At 41.5% G+C, this 18,638-nt stretch overlaps 2 protein-coding genes across 3 annotated transcripts in view; both read left to right on the forward strand.

The window, feature by feature from the left end:
- The window catches only part of adgra2 (adhesion G protein-coupled receptor A2), a 37,675-nt gene extending 35,220 nt beyond the window's left edge, over positions 1 to 2,455 (forward strand). The window contains exons 18-19 of the mRNA XM_063896352.1: positions 152 to 241; positions 396 to 2,455. Of these exons, the coding sequence (XP_063752422.1) occupies positions 152 to 241; positions 396 to 1,812 (1,507 nt within the window). The 3' untranslated portion in view covers positions 1,813 to 2,455. The remainder of the gene's footprint in view (positions 1 to 151; positions 242 to 395) is intronic.
- A 1,608-nt stretch (positions 2,456 to 4,063) lies between these two features.
- rab11fip1a (RAB11 family interacting protein 1 (class I) a) lies at positions 4,064 to 18,376 on the forward strand. 2 transcript variants are annotated; one of them, XM_063897069.1, is made up of 6 exons: positions 4,064 to 4,768; positions 11,060 to 11,496; positions 11,621 to 12,506; positions 13,508 to 15,235; positions 15,531 to 15,633; positions 16,917 to 18,376. In XM_063897069.1, exons 1-6 carry the CDS (start codon positions 4,419 to 4,421, stop codon positions 17,112 to 17,114), a joined length of 3,702 nt encoding a protein of 1,233 aa, XP_063753139.1. In that variant the 5' UTR covers positions 4,064 to 4,418; the 3' UTR covers positions 17,115 to 18,376. The 2 variants fall into 2 exon arrangements, with proteins under 2 accessions (XP_063753139.1, XP_063753140.1); XM_063897070.1 differs by lacking the exon at positions 13,508 to 15,235.
- Positions 18,377 to 18,638: the final 262 nt, after the last annotated feature.

Raw genomic sequence — 18,638 nt, forward strand, 5'->3', positions numbered from 1 at the left:
CAAAAAGGAAAATGACACCGACATCTGTACTTTTAAAACATCGTAGCTATCAAAGGTCAAACAGCATCCTGTGGCACAAATGAAACTGCTTTTGATTCTGAAACAGCAGCTGGGAACTTGTGTTTTAAATGTTTTTTCTCTGTTATTCAAGATTCTATTTGATAGCCGGTGGAGTTCCTCTTATCATCTGCGGGATCACTGCAGCTGTCAATGTCAACAACTACGGTGACAACAGCCCTTAGTGAGTGCTTCTCTTTTATCCTTGCTCCTTTTGGCTCTTGACTTTGTGTTGTTTTGTTTGGTGCTGAAGTGAATAATTCTGCGTGAAACGTTGAACACACAGATGTGTCCTTGTTTTGCGTTGACCCTCCTGACTTCTTTTCTGCTTCTTGCAGCTGCTGGCTGCTGTGGCGCCCCAGTCTTGGCTCTTTCTTTGTCCCTGCTGGGCTAGTGCTTTTGGTGACCTGGATCTATTTCCTGTGCACTGTGTTTCGCCTGAGGCACCGCGTGGCCAAAGAATGCACAGGAACCACCCTATCCTCTCCTGAGGCGGAGAGCCAGCCTGCACTGGCAGGAAGCACCAGCCTCCTGTCCACAGACTCAGCAGTGGGTGCTATAACTGCTGTTGTGGCGCCAGAGGATCAGTACTCGCTGAAGACACAGTTCTTGGTGCTGGTGGCGACCCACTTCCTGTTTGTGGTTCTGTGGTGTTGTGGAGCCATGGCAATGTGGCTGACAGGGCACATCAGCTTGTTGTTCAGCTGTCTCTATGGGATGGCTGCCACAGTTCTCGGGGTGTTCCTGGTGGTGCACCACTGCTTCAGACGTCGGGACGTGCAGGCCTCATGGCTGGCATGTTGCCCAGGTAACCGACGCTCCCATCCTGTTTCTACCTACGCACACACCTGCACCACAGGGAGCGGGGTGCAGACCTCTGAGCAGGGATCACAACTTTTCATCAGCTGCCACCCACCTGGTGACTCTCATAACTCCTCTTCAGCTCGATCATCTTCCACGCCAAGTGGAATCAGCAGCGTGGGCCCTGGACCCTGCAAGCTCACCAACCTTTTACAGGTGGCACAAGACAATCCAAACAACACTACACGTGCCCCTGCAGGCAACAACCACAGCGTCAGTACTGACAATACCACCAAGCCTACAAACAATGTCCTGCCCACCATTAACTCTTCAGCGCCAGTGCATCCCCAGAGAAGGAAAGTGAGCAGTAGAACTAAACAAGGAAGCAGTCAGTATCACCATCGAGGTGAGGGTAGGGGTCACTATCGTCTCAAAGCTCTAAGGACTGCAGGGGGGGGCAGCCTGGGAGCTTTAGGGCCCTCCGGTTTAGATCACCTCAGTTCTTCACACGTGGTTCACAAACAGGCCACGAGTGAGAATGGCAGCATCCACCACAGCATGTCAGAGAACCAGGCGAGCCCGCTTACCAATGGGAAGCGCGTGGGAGAGTCTTTAGCGACCAGCCCCTCAGAAGGAAGCGACGGGGGCAGTAGTGGGAGCCGCAAACCCTTCCCCCTGCTACCGTCTATGGCAAGCCGGGCGGCCATGCACGGCGCTCAGAGACGATGCGCCAGCAAAGACAATTTGAAACTGGCTGCCGCTGTGGAGCGAGACACTAAGCGCTGCTCCTACCCTTTGAACAGTGTCACCACCACTGTCCCTGGCGCCGCCGCCCCAAACGGCACCCTCAAAAACTCAGTGCTGGAGCTAGAGCACGACATGAGTGGCACGGACCAATCCCAGAGCTCCGTCGGAATGAAGAGTGGTTTGTGGAAAAGTGAAACCACAGTGTAACCTATACTTACTTGTATGCATGACCTTAATGGACTCTGAATGATTGGGTTATGTTTTAATGGTCTCTTGATTATAATAATTATATAATTTAAGGTATAAAATCATGAAGGCATCCAGGACCCTAAACTGGTACTTTTGCCTCAGTAGCATTCTAAGAATTCACTGTGAAATGGTAAAAAATAATAAGCAGGTTTTTAATTATCAGTTTCAACTCGTCTATTTTATTCATTTCACAAAAAAAAAGTACAAGATATCTCTGAAATGGGCATATAATGTTGATTTTGGATGTCGAATGAAAGCTTTACTGTTTGTAATTGTCATTTTTTTTCTATGCATATCAACTATAGCATGAAATGGAAATCAAAGCCGTCCATTTCCAAAGTTCAGCTTTATGCATTCAACATGTGGACAACCCTTCACCCTTATGTTTGCTTCAAGTCATTTTTTGCTTGTGATCGTGTGTGTGTGTGTGTGTGTGTGTGTGTGTGTGTGTGTGTGTGTGTGTGTGTGTGTGTGTGTGTGTGTGTGTGTGTGTGTGTGTGTGTGTGTGTGTGTTCATACACAGCGTAATGTCATGAACGCGGTTGTACAGAATCTCTGAGTGAATTAAACAAGCTATGCGAGACTTTTGAACATGATACAAGTGTTTCCTTTTTATTCTATTCTCCCATCAGCACTGACAGACATTCCCTTATCTAATAAATTCAGAAAGATAAAAAACATTGGAAACTAAATATTGGCTGTTAAACTTAGTCACTTTACGGGAGAAGTCTTTCTCTGGTTTGTGTCTAAGGCAGGAATGACTGCCCCCTATTGGCATGTTTCAGGGATGACTAAAAAAAACATCACCGTAGCAGATCATTTTTTTTTCAAGGAAACTATTATCTTCACATTTTAGTAGACCTAGAAATGCCTAAAGTTTACTTCTGCTTTTTAGTCAATTTGAGTCATTTGCAATTCAGGAAATTACACTGACAGGAAATAGTGTTTCCTAATGCAGCTCATTGTCAATGCTTGTCGCATTGTTCTTCTAGAGGAAGTCTCAACGAAACCAACATGATCACATACTGTTTGTAACTGTTGTTTTTTAATACAGTCTGTTTGTTGTGCTTATATTCTATTTTGCAGTTTAAACTTTGTTATAAGCCCAAAAAGCAGGATGTATTCAGGATGTAAAATATCTCCTGGAAAACAAATGTAAACATTAACACCGTCTTGTTCATGATTCAATAAGAATTTCAGTGTCATCGAGATCAGGTAAGTCATGCATCCGGTGTTAATACTGATGTAGGGTGTGTGCAGACTTAATGTTTATTTAAACATTATTAGACCTTTAAAAACATTTTGAATGGATAAGGTTTCTAATGTTTGCCAAAATGCCTGCTGTACAGTATGCAACTCTAGGTTGCAGAAGACTAGATTGAATTGCTATTTCACATTTTTAATTATTTACAACTGATACAAATTCTGCTAAAAGGTCCCATACGTATTTTTCCCCGGAATAATTTCGCCTGTGGAGTACTCTCTATGCTGTAGGCCTATGTTACAACATCCTACAAAAAACCCATGAAAATGTAACGATTAAAAGGATATTACCTGAGTTCCATTAGCGAAACATCATGATTAAGGCCTAGTTAATATATAAAGTTGTGGATACTGAAATGCCAGAGAGGTAAAAGAGGATTATTTTTCCTTTTATGAATGACTTAGAACATGTATAGGTACACATATAAGCCATCTGAAATAACATCATCGGTCCTAACCTGATCACATAAAAAGCACTATTATTTTAACAATTCTTCTGAAATATAATATAAATCGAACGAGAAATGTCTATTTTTGCATATCTAAACATTTTTTGCGTATTGTAATTTAATTTCCTGCATTGACAGTCTATGTTACTTAAAGAAAGGGAGAATTTAAAAATACATGATTTTACTTAATTTAATACATTCTTCAAAAAACCTCAGACCCAGTGTTACAATCCCTCAAAAGTTCTGGACATCTTTTTTTTTTTATGAAATGAGGTAGCTTTACTGAAGTCAGATCAGTTCTAATTGTAGTCCAAATAAATTCTTCCATGACATCTGCGAAAGTAAACTGATTCCTAATCAGTGGCTGAGTCATACTAATGGTCCGTGACGTAACAACACCTCCTGCGTGCTGTCCAATCACTGCCCGATTTAAAAAAACTGATCGAAGAATCAACCAATAAGGAGGCAGCATGAAGAGTATGGGCGGAAACTAATAACATCAGGGAAGTGGAGTGTTTTATGTAGCTGGGGCAAAACAAGGGAATTGTTTTTTAAGAAAGCCTCTTAAAGGAATTAGTCGCACCGCAGTGATGTCCTGCCTGGGTTACTAGTACCCTTGTTAAGTTGGTTAACCGAGTGTTAACTTTAACTCAAGTTTTATTCGAGACTTTAGCACTACGCAGAGGAGAGGTAATTATTACGACATAAACGTGAGCTTCCTGAGGTGAAGCTAGGTAACCCAAACCACCAGAGGAGGAACACAGTGCAGGAAAAGGTTAACCAACAGATTGGCGTGGTTATCATTCTAATATCTCGGATTAACTTTGGGTCCATTTTAACGAGACTTCCACGATGTCTCTGGCCGACCAGAGCCAGACCTGGTTCCCTACGAGTGTCCAGGTAACGGTGCACCAGGCTCGGAACCTGCGTCCCAAGGGCAAGAATGGCACCAACGACGCCTATGCCATCATCCAGGTGGCCAAAGACAAGTTTTCTACCACCGTGTCGGAGAAATGCACAGCTCCGGTGTGGAAAGAAGAGGCTTCCTTCGACCTGCCGCTCTTCCACCCGGGAAACGCCGACCGGTGCACGCTGTATATCATCGTCATGCACCGGGCTCAAGTGGGGCTCGACAAGTTCCTGGGTCAGGCTGTGGTGAACCTGCTGGACCTTCATGACAACAAGTCCAGCAAAAAGACTGAGTAAGTGACCACTTAAAGGCTGGGTATTCACTGAGGGGATTCCCCTGGGTTTGTTGTAGTCAAGAGTCACACACAGATTAATCCAGTTTATTAAAAGTGCTTCATCAGGCCCAGCAAGTCTCAGATTGCAGACTGTAGGCTACATAATGATACTAATTCACACACTCAGTCTAATCCAATTTACCATAGTGTATGACTTTAAGCTCACCATCAAACTTTAAATACACTTTAAAGCATGGGTAAACTCCAATCTGAGATAAATTAGATTGGTAAACCACTAGTTAGGTTCATCCCCTACCATATCCTGAATTGTATTAATACTTCTTTCATTTATTGTCCTGTAATCTTACTTCGACCCCTCTATGTTCACTTGCATGTTTATTATTGAAGCTGTGCCTCCGTGACAACAAATCCAATGAAAAATGACAGAGTATGTGACTACTGAGAGGCGGGGAATTGATTGTGGTGTTTCCCTGGGTTTGTTGTTGTTATGAGTCACACACGTTTCCATTAGTTTAGAGGAATAAAGCAGATCTGTTCTGATTAATCTCCTCTAAATCCAGGTTAAAACTTCGTTCCGGTTTATTAAAAGTGCTCCATCAGGCCCAGAAAGCCTCTAACCGCAAACTCTTCTATCATAACCTTTATATTTAATAAAGTGAACCTCATTTAAAGACCATTAACATAGCTCGTTGTGGCTAACACCTGCCTGATCATGAGTTGTATTAACATTGTAAGACAAAATGTTGTAGATATCACAACTTCTTCCCTACTTTCAGTCATCAAATGTTGCCCTTGGTATTTATTAGGCTACCTGAGACAGACAATCCATCTTTGACTTTACATCAGCAAAAACAGAATCAGAGTAAAAGTAAACTGTGTCTTTATGAATCAGTTTTGTATTTATTGTCACGTAAGAGGCCAATCCTGAGTTTAAATTAGCTGTGGAGTTTTTTTCTTCCATTTCATCATGTCGAGTCTAGTTTCAGAGACAAGTAGACACACAAATAGACCAAACCGTCTTTCCATGACACATCTCATGTACTTCACTACAGGAATATCTTCTGTTGTCAGGTCAAAGACGTCAACAACACACAGTCTATTAACCTTTAAACATAACAAATGTATTAGAATAGCTATGTCTATCTCTTATCAGTGTCTGAGAGGAACAACAGAACTCTATGAAGGTGGCAGGAAAACAGTCCAAACGTATCTTATCTCGGTTTCCTCTTCTCTTGTCTCTCTCTAACATTGGCTGAGACTTTTTCCTTCATAAATTGGTGTGAAGCCAACCCCGTCTCTGGCAGCTTACTGGCATTTCACATCGCTTCTGTTAATATAGCACATTGTTCAGGGCCATTTACTAGTTTACAAATACGCCTGCTCGCACACCCCGATGTGCTGCATGACTCGGGATGACATCTGTGTTTGACGTAGCATGGGTGGAACGTGGGTGGAACAGAAAATAAAACATTGAGTTGTTGTTAGATCGGATATCCACACCCTCGTGCATGATGAATTTTAAAAATAAAGATGGTTCAGTATAGACTCTGACTTCCAAATGTGGCTTATCATTTTTGAAGTGACCTTTAGTAAAAAGAGAGAGAGAGAGATTGAGGGTGTTAGTTTTTCAGTATCACTTAACTAAGTGCAGCTTTGATACAGCGCTACTATGACCTCACTCACCGAGTTATTGCACCTTCATATCTGAGTGTTATCATTTGTTTGCACCGTCCCTTTTTTCCATTTTAATGGCAAAGTTCACTCCTTTCCAGGTCTGATCTCCTTCCCTCTCCCTGCTTGTCTCGCTCCCTCTGTCTCCTTTCAGATCCAATAGGCAGGGTATTGGATGTTGCCGTTGGTGACTTGAAGTGCACGGTGTTAGATTACTGTCCTGCTGATACGGGGAGTGACATTGAGGACTTTGTTTGCGTCTGAAAGGGAGCTCTGACGCTGTCGTAACACAGTATTGTGTTTGTGAAGATGTATTTCGGTGATAGGATTGTGTATCGGGTTTGTGAATCAATGGAAGTCATTTAATGTCACAAATTATTACAAAAATGAAACAGTTTTACTATTTAAGTTAAAGATTCAAGTTGTGGTAAAGTCTGATATCTATCTCTTTTTTAAGTGAAGGAGTTTAAAGGTTTGATTTTTAAGTACTTTTAGTAAATAAAGGGGTTTTCTTATCACTCTATATTTTGTTTGGGTTATAAAATGGCAGAAAACATTAACTTAAAGTAACATTTCTCATTATTATTAAACAAAAATCTGCACAATTTACAGCCTCATACAAGTAAATCTATATTTTTGGATTAGTCCATTATCAAAATAGTTGCATATGTATTTCATGTCAATTAAGTTATTGTTTCAGGTCCAACTCTAGAGTAATATTGTTGGACAATCATTGCAGAAAAGTCGGGATCACATTTTGTTCAGACACCTGAGCCACTATATTTATTTTGTCAACAAAGAGCAGAGCAGGGGAACTAAATCAATATCCCCCATCCTGACATCCCACTCATGACCATAACCTTAAAAGAAATGAAGCAAGACATGATCTCATCAGATAGTCCTTCAAATGAGTCAGTCCCTGCTAATCCTTCAACGTTTAACTGCAGGTGTCCGTTTGTGGTGTCAGTGAGTGTTAAACCAATATCTATATTTATATCTACCGAATCTATATTTTGCAGTATTGACGACACGGCATCCTGTAGTCCTCTCGTAGTATAAACACAGTCTCTCCTGTTAATCATTAAACCTGAAAAGAGAAGTGCCCTTCAGTTAACCGAGGGAACCTGTCCAGCAGGACCGGTGAGATCGGGCACGACTCTTTATTTCTGTGCAAACAAAACATGCACACCCTGGCAATTACCATAAAAGTTATGCATTGTCTCTGCACATCCAGCCCTGGTGCATTCCCTGCTGTAACCGATTTAAGCAAGAACAACAGGCCGTCTTTTGACCGGCCTGACAAAGGGCTATCTCTCTGTGCTGTGACTTAGTAAGCCATTCTTTTATTGGCATGCTTGTTTTAGTGTGGGAGATGAGAGATGTCTGAGGCTCAGTTTGACTTTCATTACATCACGTACTGCACAGCCCCTTCCTGCATGTTTGAAAGTGTTGGAGGAATGTTGGTTCACTCCCATAGCTGTTTCCTGACTGTTATACTCCAAAGAGCTGTCTGGATGTGTGCTACTCTACATGACTGTAAAATGACGTTTCTGCAGCGGTAACCTCCATATGAACTGAAGAGAACTGTTAATGCCACAGCAGGTGTTGTATTTAAATGCATTGATATATATCTTCACTATACCTCAGTTCATCTTAATTGAAATATGTACATTTATAATTAAAAATATGAAAGCGTTAGACATATTTTAGTTAATCTGTTGCAAAAACAATATCTCATTTACTCCTTTTTAATATATTTATCAGCGGTAATTTGCATATTTTGACAGTTTTATCTGGGTTTCAATTGGGGAAATATTATTTCTGAATAAGTTTAGTGTATCTTGGTTTCTTCTTGTTGCTGTGAGGAACTTAGTTTTTGGTCTCTGAGTTTTAACTACATATTTCACCAATTGCTCAGGAAGAGGAAATCCCCTTGTGACCTCTTACAGTTACAGTTGATAACGTGCATTTCCAAATACGGAGTTCACTATTTCATGACTCTTCACACACACACAACAGACTTGATGCTCACTCTGCTGTGGATCACTTTACATTGCTTTGACACAAAATGCCTTTTTTCACTCAAACTAAACAACCACCAAATCTGTGTGTAGTGACAGTCCATTTTGCACATATTTACATCCTTTTGTACAATTGGTAACAAGACAATATTACTACTTATTTATCTACAATTTGCTACATCTACAAAGAAATTGAGAAGAATAAAAATGCTTCGACATTGATTGGGACATAAAGCCCTTACACATGTTGTAAGACATTGCTGCATTTCATCCCTCTCTACTTGTCAGTGTGGTTTACAGCAGAAACTCTCCATTTCCCAACCTTATAGAGGAATCATTTTCCTTCATTGAAGTGGAACGTTTATGATCACCAGCCACATAATCAGATATCCCTCTGATACGGGTCTGACTTATGGATGTCTGGATATATCCGCAGACGTTTGCCAGGGATTCATATTTCATGCATAGGTCTTTGACAAAAGGTGTGTCAAATTGTGGCCAAATGCAGAAAAAAGGGTAGAGAAGAGTTGCTGTATTTCTCGATCTGTAGTTGTCCCGAGTGCTAAATATGTATAGCTTTTATAGGAATTACCGAAGGTTTATTTTATGCATAACAATGGCAGACAAATAAAGCCTGTGACCTTCTGTAAGGTAGCAGAATCCTTGCAATATAAAAGTGACCTTTCTGTTGAAGGGAAATCTTGGTTTATGTGAAATGAATAAAAGAGACACGGTAATTGCAGTACATATTGTAAGTCATTCTACCTATTGTCAGTGTCTCATGGTTGCAATAGTTCATTGTGGACGTTTGATGAGCTGTTGTCAGTTTCTTGTTCTTTAAAAGTTGACTCCACAGAAGTATGTGTTAACAATAGGAGAAAAAAAGCAAGTGACACAATCAGATGTTTCTGTGGAACCAAGGAGTTTGAAAGGGGAAAGGCGTGGTATAATGGGCACTTCTTCTACAGGATTAGTATAGCTAACAATAGCAAAGAGCTTTTATCTTACAAGCAGAAAGTGTCGGTATGTATGGGGGTAATTGCTTGTTTTGGCATGGTTTTAAAAAAAGGCCTCTCCAGAACACTCCCACTCTTCCCTTGTCAACAATAAGTGCTGATCCTGTGCAACAGAGAGGACATGAGGGGGGGGGGGGGGGGGGCTTAAACAAAGCTGCAGCTGTTATGCTTTATCTGTCGTTGGCATGGTGCTCCAAACAGGAACTGGAATAAGCTGATAACCAGTTAATGACAGCTGTCAGTCTCTAGCAAGACACAGGTTTGGAACAAAGTCAGAGCTTTCAGAAGCCGGGGGATTTAATGATAATTTACTGCTTTGGTATAATCAACTTAAGCCTACACGTTGATTTTTTTCCCCATGGCAGTTATATGACTATATAAAGGAGAACATAGCAGTGGACCATAAGATGTATATAAAGTACATAGTGTAGGGTTTTAATCAGAATCAGAATTCCTTTACCCATCCCACAGAGGGGACATTTACATTGTTACAGCAAAAGTATAGATAGAGACAAAAAAGCTATTAAACAAAAGGCATGAACATAATATTAAAAATTCAACAATTACATTTTACAAAGCACATATTGAAGGTGAAGAAAGAAAATGAGCAGTGGGAGTTTTTATAAAGAACAAATACTGTGTAACATGTAGAAAGTAGTCAGCAGCCAGATCGATAACCGGAGTAAAAGTATACATTGTATTATTTACAGATTTGTCTAATTAAGCAGACGCAGCCAGTAGTTATAATATTCAAAACTAATGATTGTTTTCAATATGGATTAACTGTCACTCTTTTTACTGAACCAATTTATTTCCTTTTTATAAAATAATAGAAAATAGTGAAAGCTCCCAAGCCCTCAGTGACGTACTCAGATTGCTTCTTTTCCGACCAAAGGGGAATAAGAATGAAATGTATTTAATTAAACAAACAAAAGCAGTCAAATCCTCACATTAAAGGAGCTGAAGTGATTAAAATGTTCCGTTTTTGACAGATGGTTTAATAAGTTAATCATCAACTCCTAATGAAGTGATCATTTGAGCACGGACTAAAAAAGCCTTTAAAGCGGATTTTTAATTTTTGTATAATTACTTCTTTATTCGTTCAGTAAAAGCCCTTTTTAATTTTTGATAAAAATATCTCACATTTCTGCTTGTTTAATACATTTTACACTCGATGAGTAATTCATTAGAAGGGTTGTTGATTCATTTTCTAAAAAATCAGTTCTTCAGAAAACTTTGAAAATGAATTTTTGAAATAGCAAAACTATCTTAGAAATATTTCATCTGACTGCTCCACCTCTATAAATAGTTTTAATTATAAGGATTCTATCTTGATACCAAGCAGTGATCTCTCTGGCTCATATGAAGCAAAGCAAAATGTGCTGAGCTAACTGCCTATTTCCATTTTCTTTACATGTATTGATTGAAGTGAAGATGATGCCATATTACCTGATAAGATGAGGCTTTATTTTCCTGTAATGAACAAAATATCTACCTTTTTTAAACATTTTAAAAAGCCTGTCATTTATTCTCAGAATTTGATTTGATAACATCTGCTTCCTTTTTTCCATCATTTGCAGTTGGTTCAAGCTGGTGGACAAGAGTGGAAAAGAGGACAAGGTGCGAGGAGAGGTGCTGCTAGATATCCAATTCATGAGGAACAACATGTCAGCCAGCATGTTCGACCTCTCTATGCAGGACAAACCACGCTCGCGCATCTCCAAGCTGAAGGACAAAGTCCGCGGGAAGAAAAAAGATGGTTTCTCCGACTCTGCCTCAGCTATTGTTCCCTCGGTCAGCATGGTCCTCACAGACAGCGAGGGGGAGGCTGACGCACAGTCACTCAACCAGTCTCCAGGAGTTAAAAAGAAATCAAAGCTCAAAAAACTTTTTGCTCCCAAATCAAACTTGCAGAAAAACATGTCACAGTCCATGTCCACACTGGGGACTCTGCCAGAGAAGAATTCATCTCTCAGCAGCAGCCGCTCATCCGGCCTCAATGTAGAGTCTCCTGATGGTAACTTCACCTTTCTATTCTCTGTGTTTACTGTATGTTGACAGTCTTTCCTGTCCTCCACACAGCAATTCAAACAAGGTTTGCATGTCAATAATCACCATGTATTCTTGTCTCCCTCCCACAGTCAAAAGGAAATTCAAATTCCTGGGACACAAGCGGACAGGCAGCTCTGACAGCAAGGTGTCTCAGGGTGCTTTCTCCCTGCTGGGTCGCCACAAGCACAGCAACAGTGACATAAACAGCACGTGCATCAACGGCAGCCATGTGTACGCCGAGGACGCAGAGCCCAAGAGTGGATCCACTCTCAGTCTAAACAGCTCAGGACAAGGATCTGTGGAGGATGTACGCAAACACTTCTCGGAAGTCCCTGTAGATGTCCCCTCCTACAAGCAAGAGTCAGACCAGAGGGCAATACTGGAGCAACAATGCCACCAAGAGGAGGAGGAGAGAAGGCAATCAGAGGAGAGGCGCATAGCAGAGGCCAAGAGGCTGGAGGAAGAGGAGAAATACAAGATACAGCTCAAGAGACTGAAGGAGGAAGAGGATATCAGAGTACAAGAGGAACGGGAGAGGAAGAGACGCTTCCTCGAGGATGAAGCGAGGAGGAAGGAGGACGAAGAGAGGAAGAAGCAAGAGGAAGCAGCAGAAGTACAGAGGCTTGAAGATGAGCGTCACAAAGCCGAGGAGCAGAAGCGTCAGGAGGACGCATCCATGAGCGACCGCCTGTCGTCTCTGTTCGGGATGATCAGAAAGAAGGAGGAGAAGAAGGAAGAGCCACAAACTACAGAGGACCTTCCATCAAAATCCCCTCGCAGCATCTCAGAAGATCCTGAGCAACCGATCTCCCACCGCTCCACCAACCCGTTTGAGGACATTTCCCTCAGCTCAAATCCAGCAGATAGCACAAATGAAAGCCCAGCGGATCCTCTGAAGTCCAGCCGCACCCCACAAACCCCCTCCGCCATGGCCTTCCTCAACCGCACCGCTAAAGTGTCTGCAGTCAAACCCAGGTAGGCCTTCAGTTACTACAAGTTATGTAATTATGTTACTTTTACGTGTCATGACCCTAAGAATGGCATTATGTGCTTGTAGCCATACTTTTTCTTAGACTTGCATGCCTGGAATTTGAATGCCATCAGTAGGTCTGCAGGTGTAACTGCACCTACTGTCGGCTTTTGGTTGGAACGTGCATTTTATTCAACAAAAAACAATAATGGAAAAAAGGAGGCTTTATTTTCTTCATTGGCATCATTTAAAAATGTTACGTTTCAACACTACACCTCGTTTGTCACCACTGAAACTTGGGGATTTCACAAGTTTCTGTGTTGTTTCTGTTGCCTTGAATGGCCAAAACGTTGAATTCCATGAAGGGGGTTGATGGACCAGTTGGACCAGTTTGCTCTTGGTTCAGATGAGAAACTGGGAGTGGCTTGTATCAGAAGGGTTGTGTGGAACAGGTTCTGGACTGAGCAGACCTCTGAGGAGTCACTGAGCTGCTGTGTTATACCTTCTTTGTGGAAGTCTTGTGTGATTAGAGCTTTTTTATTTTCTACATTGTTTGTGGACAGGATCTTTTATTCTTGAGTCATGATGGTAAGGGACTTATGCTTGCTATTGTAATTGACGTTACGGAAGTAAAACATGTCTGCTAGATGGTAGATAACACAGGCATTTCTAGTTGTTTGTGTTATTAAGTAGTCATTTGTATTTTGTTACATTTGAGGCCGTGTTTGAATACCTAGTGTAATTTCAGTGGGATAATCTTTAAGTAGAAATGTAACATCGTGGTGTTTTTTTTAAATGGGCGGTTAAAATGTCTCATTGTGAGCATGTCAGAGCTAAAAATAGAAACTGCAAGACACGGAAACTAGGTGTTACAGCCAGCCTTGTCTAGAGCAGATTTAAGAAAAAGGCATGTTTGAGTTGGTGACGGGTTGTACACTGTTGAAATTACTTTAGGTCATGTGATGGTCAAACTGACCTGTAGGCCTTTTTTTTCACTCCTTGGCAGATTTACTCCATCTCTAGAGTCTGATCCTGCTGACTGCCAAACCCCCAGTCAGCTGTGTCCTTCCCCAGATACCTCTGAGACCACCCTCTCTAGTGTCCCATCTGAGTCTCCTGATACTTTTTCCAGTCTCCACTCATCCTTGGCTCCACCCAACATAAGCCAAAGCCCGTCTGGTTCTCCTCTGGGCAGCGTAGAGGATTTGTCCTCTGTTGGATCTTCACCCACCATGGCGGATAAGAAGAGAAGAGCCCCTGGCACACCCTCGTACTCAGGACATGGGAGCCATAATGGAGGAAGTATCGCTCCTGTCAGAGAGATCACAAACCCTGCATACGTAGAGGAGGAGAGGCCGCAGCAGAGCGGAAAAGTATCCCTACCACTTCCTGATTATGAAAGCCTATTTCCTCAGAAGAGACACGGAGTGCAAGGACAGACTCGATGGGACCATCTGATCGCTGAGGTCAATCAGAAACACAGGGACAGTGCAGAGATGAGTGTGGATGGTCCAGAGGAGCACCGGCCCAGTGTAAGGGCTTCAGTCCCTCAGGAGAGCGCTGCAAGTAGGTACTTTCAATCCCGATCTAAGGATACCAAACCTAGTTCATCCAAAAAAACAGCAGCCCCAACTCCCCCTAAATCAGTCGCACCTCCAGAACCTCAATCTGTTGCAGATTCTCCTCAACGACAGAGTCAGCGTACTGCTCAGCAATATCCTGTGAGGCAGAATCTGCCTGCAGTGCCAGAGATTGTAAACACAAACAGAGAAAGTCCCTCAGTGATGTCCAGGGATGGGCCAAGGAAGGTGTTGCACCCATCAACTGCAGCAACACATGCACCCAGGCCCGCCAGCCAAATGGACTTGCACGCACCATTAAACGATCAAAGACATGTCGGCGTGAACAATGAGATGCCCACAGCCAAACCCAGACAGAGGGCTAGTGGAAGAGACTCAGTGCTGCAAGAAGATTCTGCTGCAACACATTTAAAGAGTAACCTTCAAACATCATCTCGTTCAAGTATGAGCAGCGTGGACACAAAAGGCAGGCAAGCAACGGAGAATTTCGACCCATTCCCCAGTACTGAGCTTATTTCCAAAGACCCGTGGGCTCCGCCAAAGGGACTCCAACAAGAAGATCTTTTCACCGGCAGTGTGCAAAAAGAGCCGAACTTTGAGGATTTGGGAATGACACCAGACGATCTTGATTCAATCTTTGGTCAAGAGAAACTTTCCGATCCATTTGCTGACTTTAACGGCAGTGGTTCTAACAAACACAGTGAGCTCATTGAACAAAAAGAAGATCCGAAGCAAGTCAATCCTTCTTTCCAGAGAAAGAATTCAAACAGAGGAAGACGAACTCCTCCGTCTACTGCCCTCTCTGTTGATAGGTCTTCTATGTCTCTACAAGAACCCGCATATAAAGCGGAGACCACCCATCAAAGCCTCTCCGCAAGAGGTGTCAGGAGCCAGTCTATCACGCCGAAACTTCCAGCCGAGGAAAATACACAAAACACATTTTACGGAGGAGAAGATCAATTTGGAGCTGAACCGTTTGCCTCTGCCTTGAATACCTCAGAACCCCTTCAGGTGGTTATGGAGGAGCCATCGTCTCAGGAGGAGGGTTTGTCTGGGGGAAAGGCACCTTTGCGAGCATGGGTCTCCCCGTCTGATGTTCAGTCTGTCAGTGCTCAGAATAGCAATGGAGGTGGGCTAGCTTTAACTCCACGCAGGTGAGATTCAAAAGGATGCTTTACAAAGAATACAATTGTGGACTTTTTATCTGGTTTTGCTTTTGACATCTGGCTGTTGTTTTGGGAGGCAGATAGGGTGTTGGGATTTACCTTGGGTGATTTTGAAAGCTTGTGTTTTCTAGGTCCTTGTTTTTCTTCTGATTATTGCTCTTGGATCACAGTGGGATGATTTGGAATTATACGTTTCATCTTTTTAATCATTCATTTTTCCTTTTTGACGTTTCTGTGGATATTATAGATCTTACTCACAATAATCTGTGTGCTTTCGTTACAGGCCTCATCCTGTGAAACCTATGAACTTGGAGAGCCAGCAACCAATCAGCACCCCTGCTGGGAAAGCGATAAAGACCCGTGACAGCACACCGGGGAAGACCCAGGTACTATTTTGTTGACATTTTGATAGATAGAAAGATTCGTGATTGTCCTTTCCTTTGAAGCCGCATGATGTACAAATAAATCAACTGGAAACTAAAACTGAAAAATATTTGTTGACATATCCCCTCTCAGCAAGTTGATTGGATTTTTCCTAAGAAGGAATTGTGGGGCAAACTCTCTTTTCTCTTTCTAGCATAATTTACATTACAAGTCAACCTCATTTTTAGAAGATATAACTGGCAGCTTCAAATGTAATGTGTTATTACATATTTTACTAGTTGTGGCTTTTTTTGAATATTGCGATCGAAGGTCTGTTGTTGACTTTGGAAATAGCAGTTGGACAAATTCCACCTGCCTTATTTCTTCACTCAGCAGATGGCATTTCAGCAAAGTTGTTCCATCTGCTGAGGAAGGTCACAAGATGTGGGTGGAAGCTTTGACAAAATAAGAAAACGAGATTTTTCAACGTGTGAAATGTTCTTCTGCTGCAAATCGGTTAGCACAATCCTCTTTGTCTGAAGGGACTAGCCATTAAAGTAAAAGGTTGAATGTTTTAAGTGGGGTTGGATGAGGTACTATCCAAAGTCAATGCATTTACCGTATTATAGAGGGCTGGTTTAAAGTACTAAATGGGAATCAAGCAATGTTCTTGGTGTTGACAGAGGCAGCAGCAAAACATAGTTTAGGCACTTAGGAGAAAAGCTCACCTTTTAAAAGAATCAATATCAGTTATTGTCTTCACTATTCAGGGTATTTTATTGCTATACCTTGCCGTTCGACAGCCTTTTCAGAAAGAACGGAAACCACAATATACGCTTTTGCTAAAAACACCAAAGTCCATTGACAAAAAAAGTACTTTTAACTCTGTACTGCTTCCTCCACCGGTTAAATTGTTCGTTACAGTTAGATTTTTTTATACAGATCTAACCAAAGGCAGACAGTGACACAAACAATAAAAACGGCAGAGCAGCAAAATTAAGTTGTGTTTAGTTTTTTTGTAATGTTTTTATCAAATGGATTTAGGTGAATTTGAAGAAAGCATGTATTGATGAGCTGCTGAATATAGCCAGCACTTTATGGACCTTAGTCAATTATTTAAAAACGTTTGCCGCTCCTTTGCTTCACTTCTGTGCAAGTGAGTCGTTTCTTTCTCCACACTTGGGGTGTGCCTCATTTACCATATATACAACCACATTTCAAAGAGGGCTCTTCAAAATGCACCTTAATTAACCAATCAATGTGTTTTCATCAGAACGCATCACCAGTATTCACTTCTCCCCCTCAGGTGGCGTCCTCGGTGCAAAGTGGGCCGTACACTCAGCTGACGCAGGAGGAGTTGATCACGTTGGTGGTGAGGCAGCAGACCGACCTGTCCCGCAAGGACTCGAAGATCGTCGAGCTGGAGGAGTACATCGACAGCTTGCTGGTCCGCGTCATAGAGGAGAAGCCCAGCATCCTGCAGTCCCTCACTAAACCAGTGTAAGGTACGGCTGGAGAAGGAGAGAGTCTCACTTAAGGGCGCAGTTATGTTGGTTCTGTTTGTCACTGTGAGACACAATCTCTACAAAGGTCTTAGAGCATATGCACTTTCTTATTTCAGAGCTAATGTCCATTCAAAATGCTGGAAAATTGTCTCCAAAAACAATCAAATTAAGATCTTTATATGAGCTGTCATGACACTAAGGTACTGGAATTTGCTTTAAAAACCGTGTTGCTTAAAAATCTATTCAACATTTGGATTCATTTACTATACTTGATGAAGCTTGACTTGATTTAATATACTATGCTATATATGCTGATGAAAACTATTATTTTTTGTATATTATCTTGCGTTTTTTACTCTTTACACTGGACCTTTGTGTAACTTATTGCTGTGCGATGATTGATCATTTACATAAACAACCATTCCAAATTCATGCGCCATCCTATTGTGTGAGCGTAATATTACTCTTGTATAAATTAAGATCTAACGAGCTAATTATTTATATTTCAAGGGTACATTGGCTTTCCCCTCCATTCTTGAGGTCTTGTTTTTTTTTTGTTGTTGATTACTTTTGCCTTGCATGTGCTTTTTTTACCTACCTAAATACTACCATTCCCCCCACTTTTAACTCACCACAGTTGAATGTCATCAGAGCATCCAGTCCTTAACTGTGCCTATTCTTGCTTTAAAAAGGGCTGATTAAGAAAACAGCAAACAAGCAGCTGCTTTTTAGTCTACATAGTTAGAATAACACAGCAGGTGAAGCATCTCTGTGTGTGTGTGTGTGTGTGTGTGTGTGTGTGTAGGCTGTGCACATTTTAAAATATTATGCAAGTGATCAAACTCTTCTAATAATAATAATAATGTGAGATTTTGATCACTGTGATGTTTGTGTTGTAAAATGAAACCAAGAGATAATCAAAGAGGAACTGTAATAGACTTTGTGTAAGTAATAACCAACCAGCCTTGTCTTTGTAAATGAACTACACTAATAAATAAACATCTATGCCTTTTTATGACACTATTATTTTATGTCTTGGCAGCAAAGACTGCAATATTAATCTTGAGAATGTACAGAGTGCCTTTAAAACCTTTTTCATGACTCTTATGTCTGATTTGCTGGATTGAGAGATCAAAAATGTACAGCCCGACGTATCGAAAGACGATAATACTACAGATGATGTAAAGACTTTCTGAAAGAAAGAAGTGATGCTGAGCAAAAAGCGGTTTTATTTAAAATAAAGACACTCATTATTTCAACACATGTTTGTATTTGCAATTACTTACAATCATTGTATGTATATTTGGAAAGAGATAACCTACACATGAAATACTATTCACTGTTGCTGGATGACACATCTCTAGAGGTCTGTTTTATGTTAAGTTAACAAATGAGTGGTTCTCTAATAATACATGTGTTCTCTCAGTACACCATGTTTTTTTTTACACAATGGCTGCCTTTCAGGCCAAGAGGCAGTGCAGCTGAATGTGATTTAAACAGCAATGTAAATTAAGCCGTTTATT

Source organism: Eleginops maclovinus, chromosome 12 (genome assembly GCF_036324505.1).
Source record: "Eleginops maclovinus isolate JMC-PN-2008 ecotype Puerto Natales chromosome 12, JC_Emac_rtc_rv5, whole genome shotgun sequence".
Lineage (NCBI taxonomy): Eukaryota > Metazoa > Chordata > Actinopteri > Perciformes > Eleginopidae > Eleginops > Eleginops maclovinus.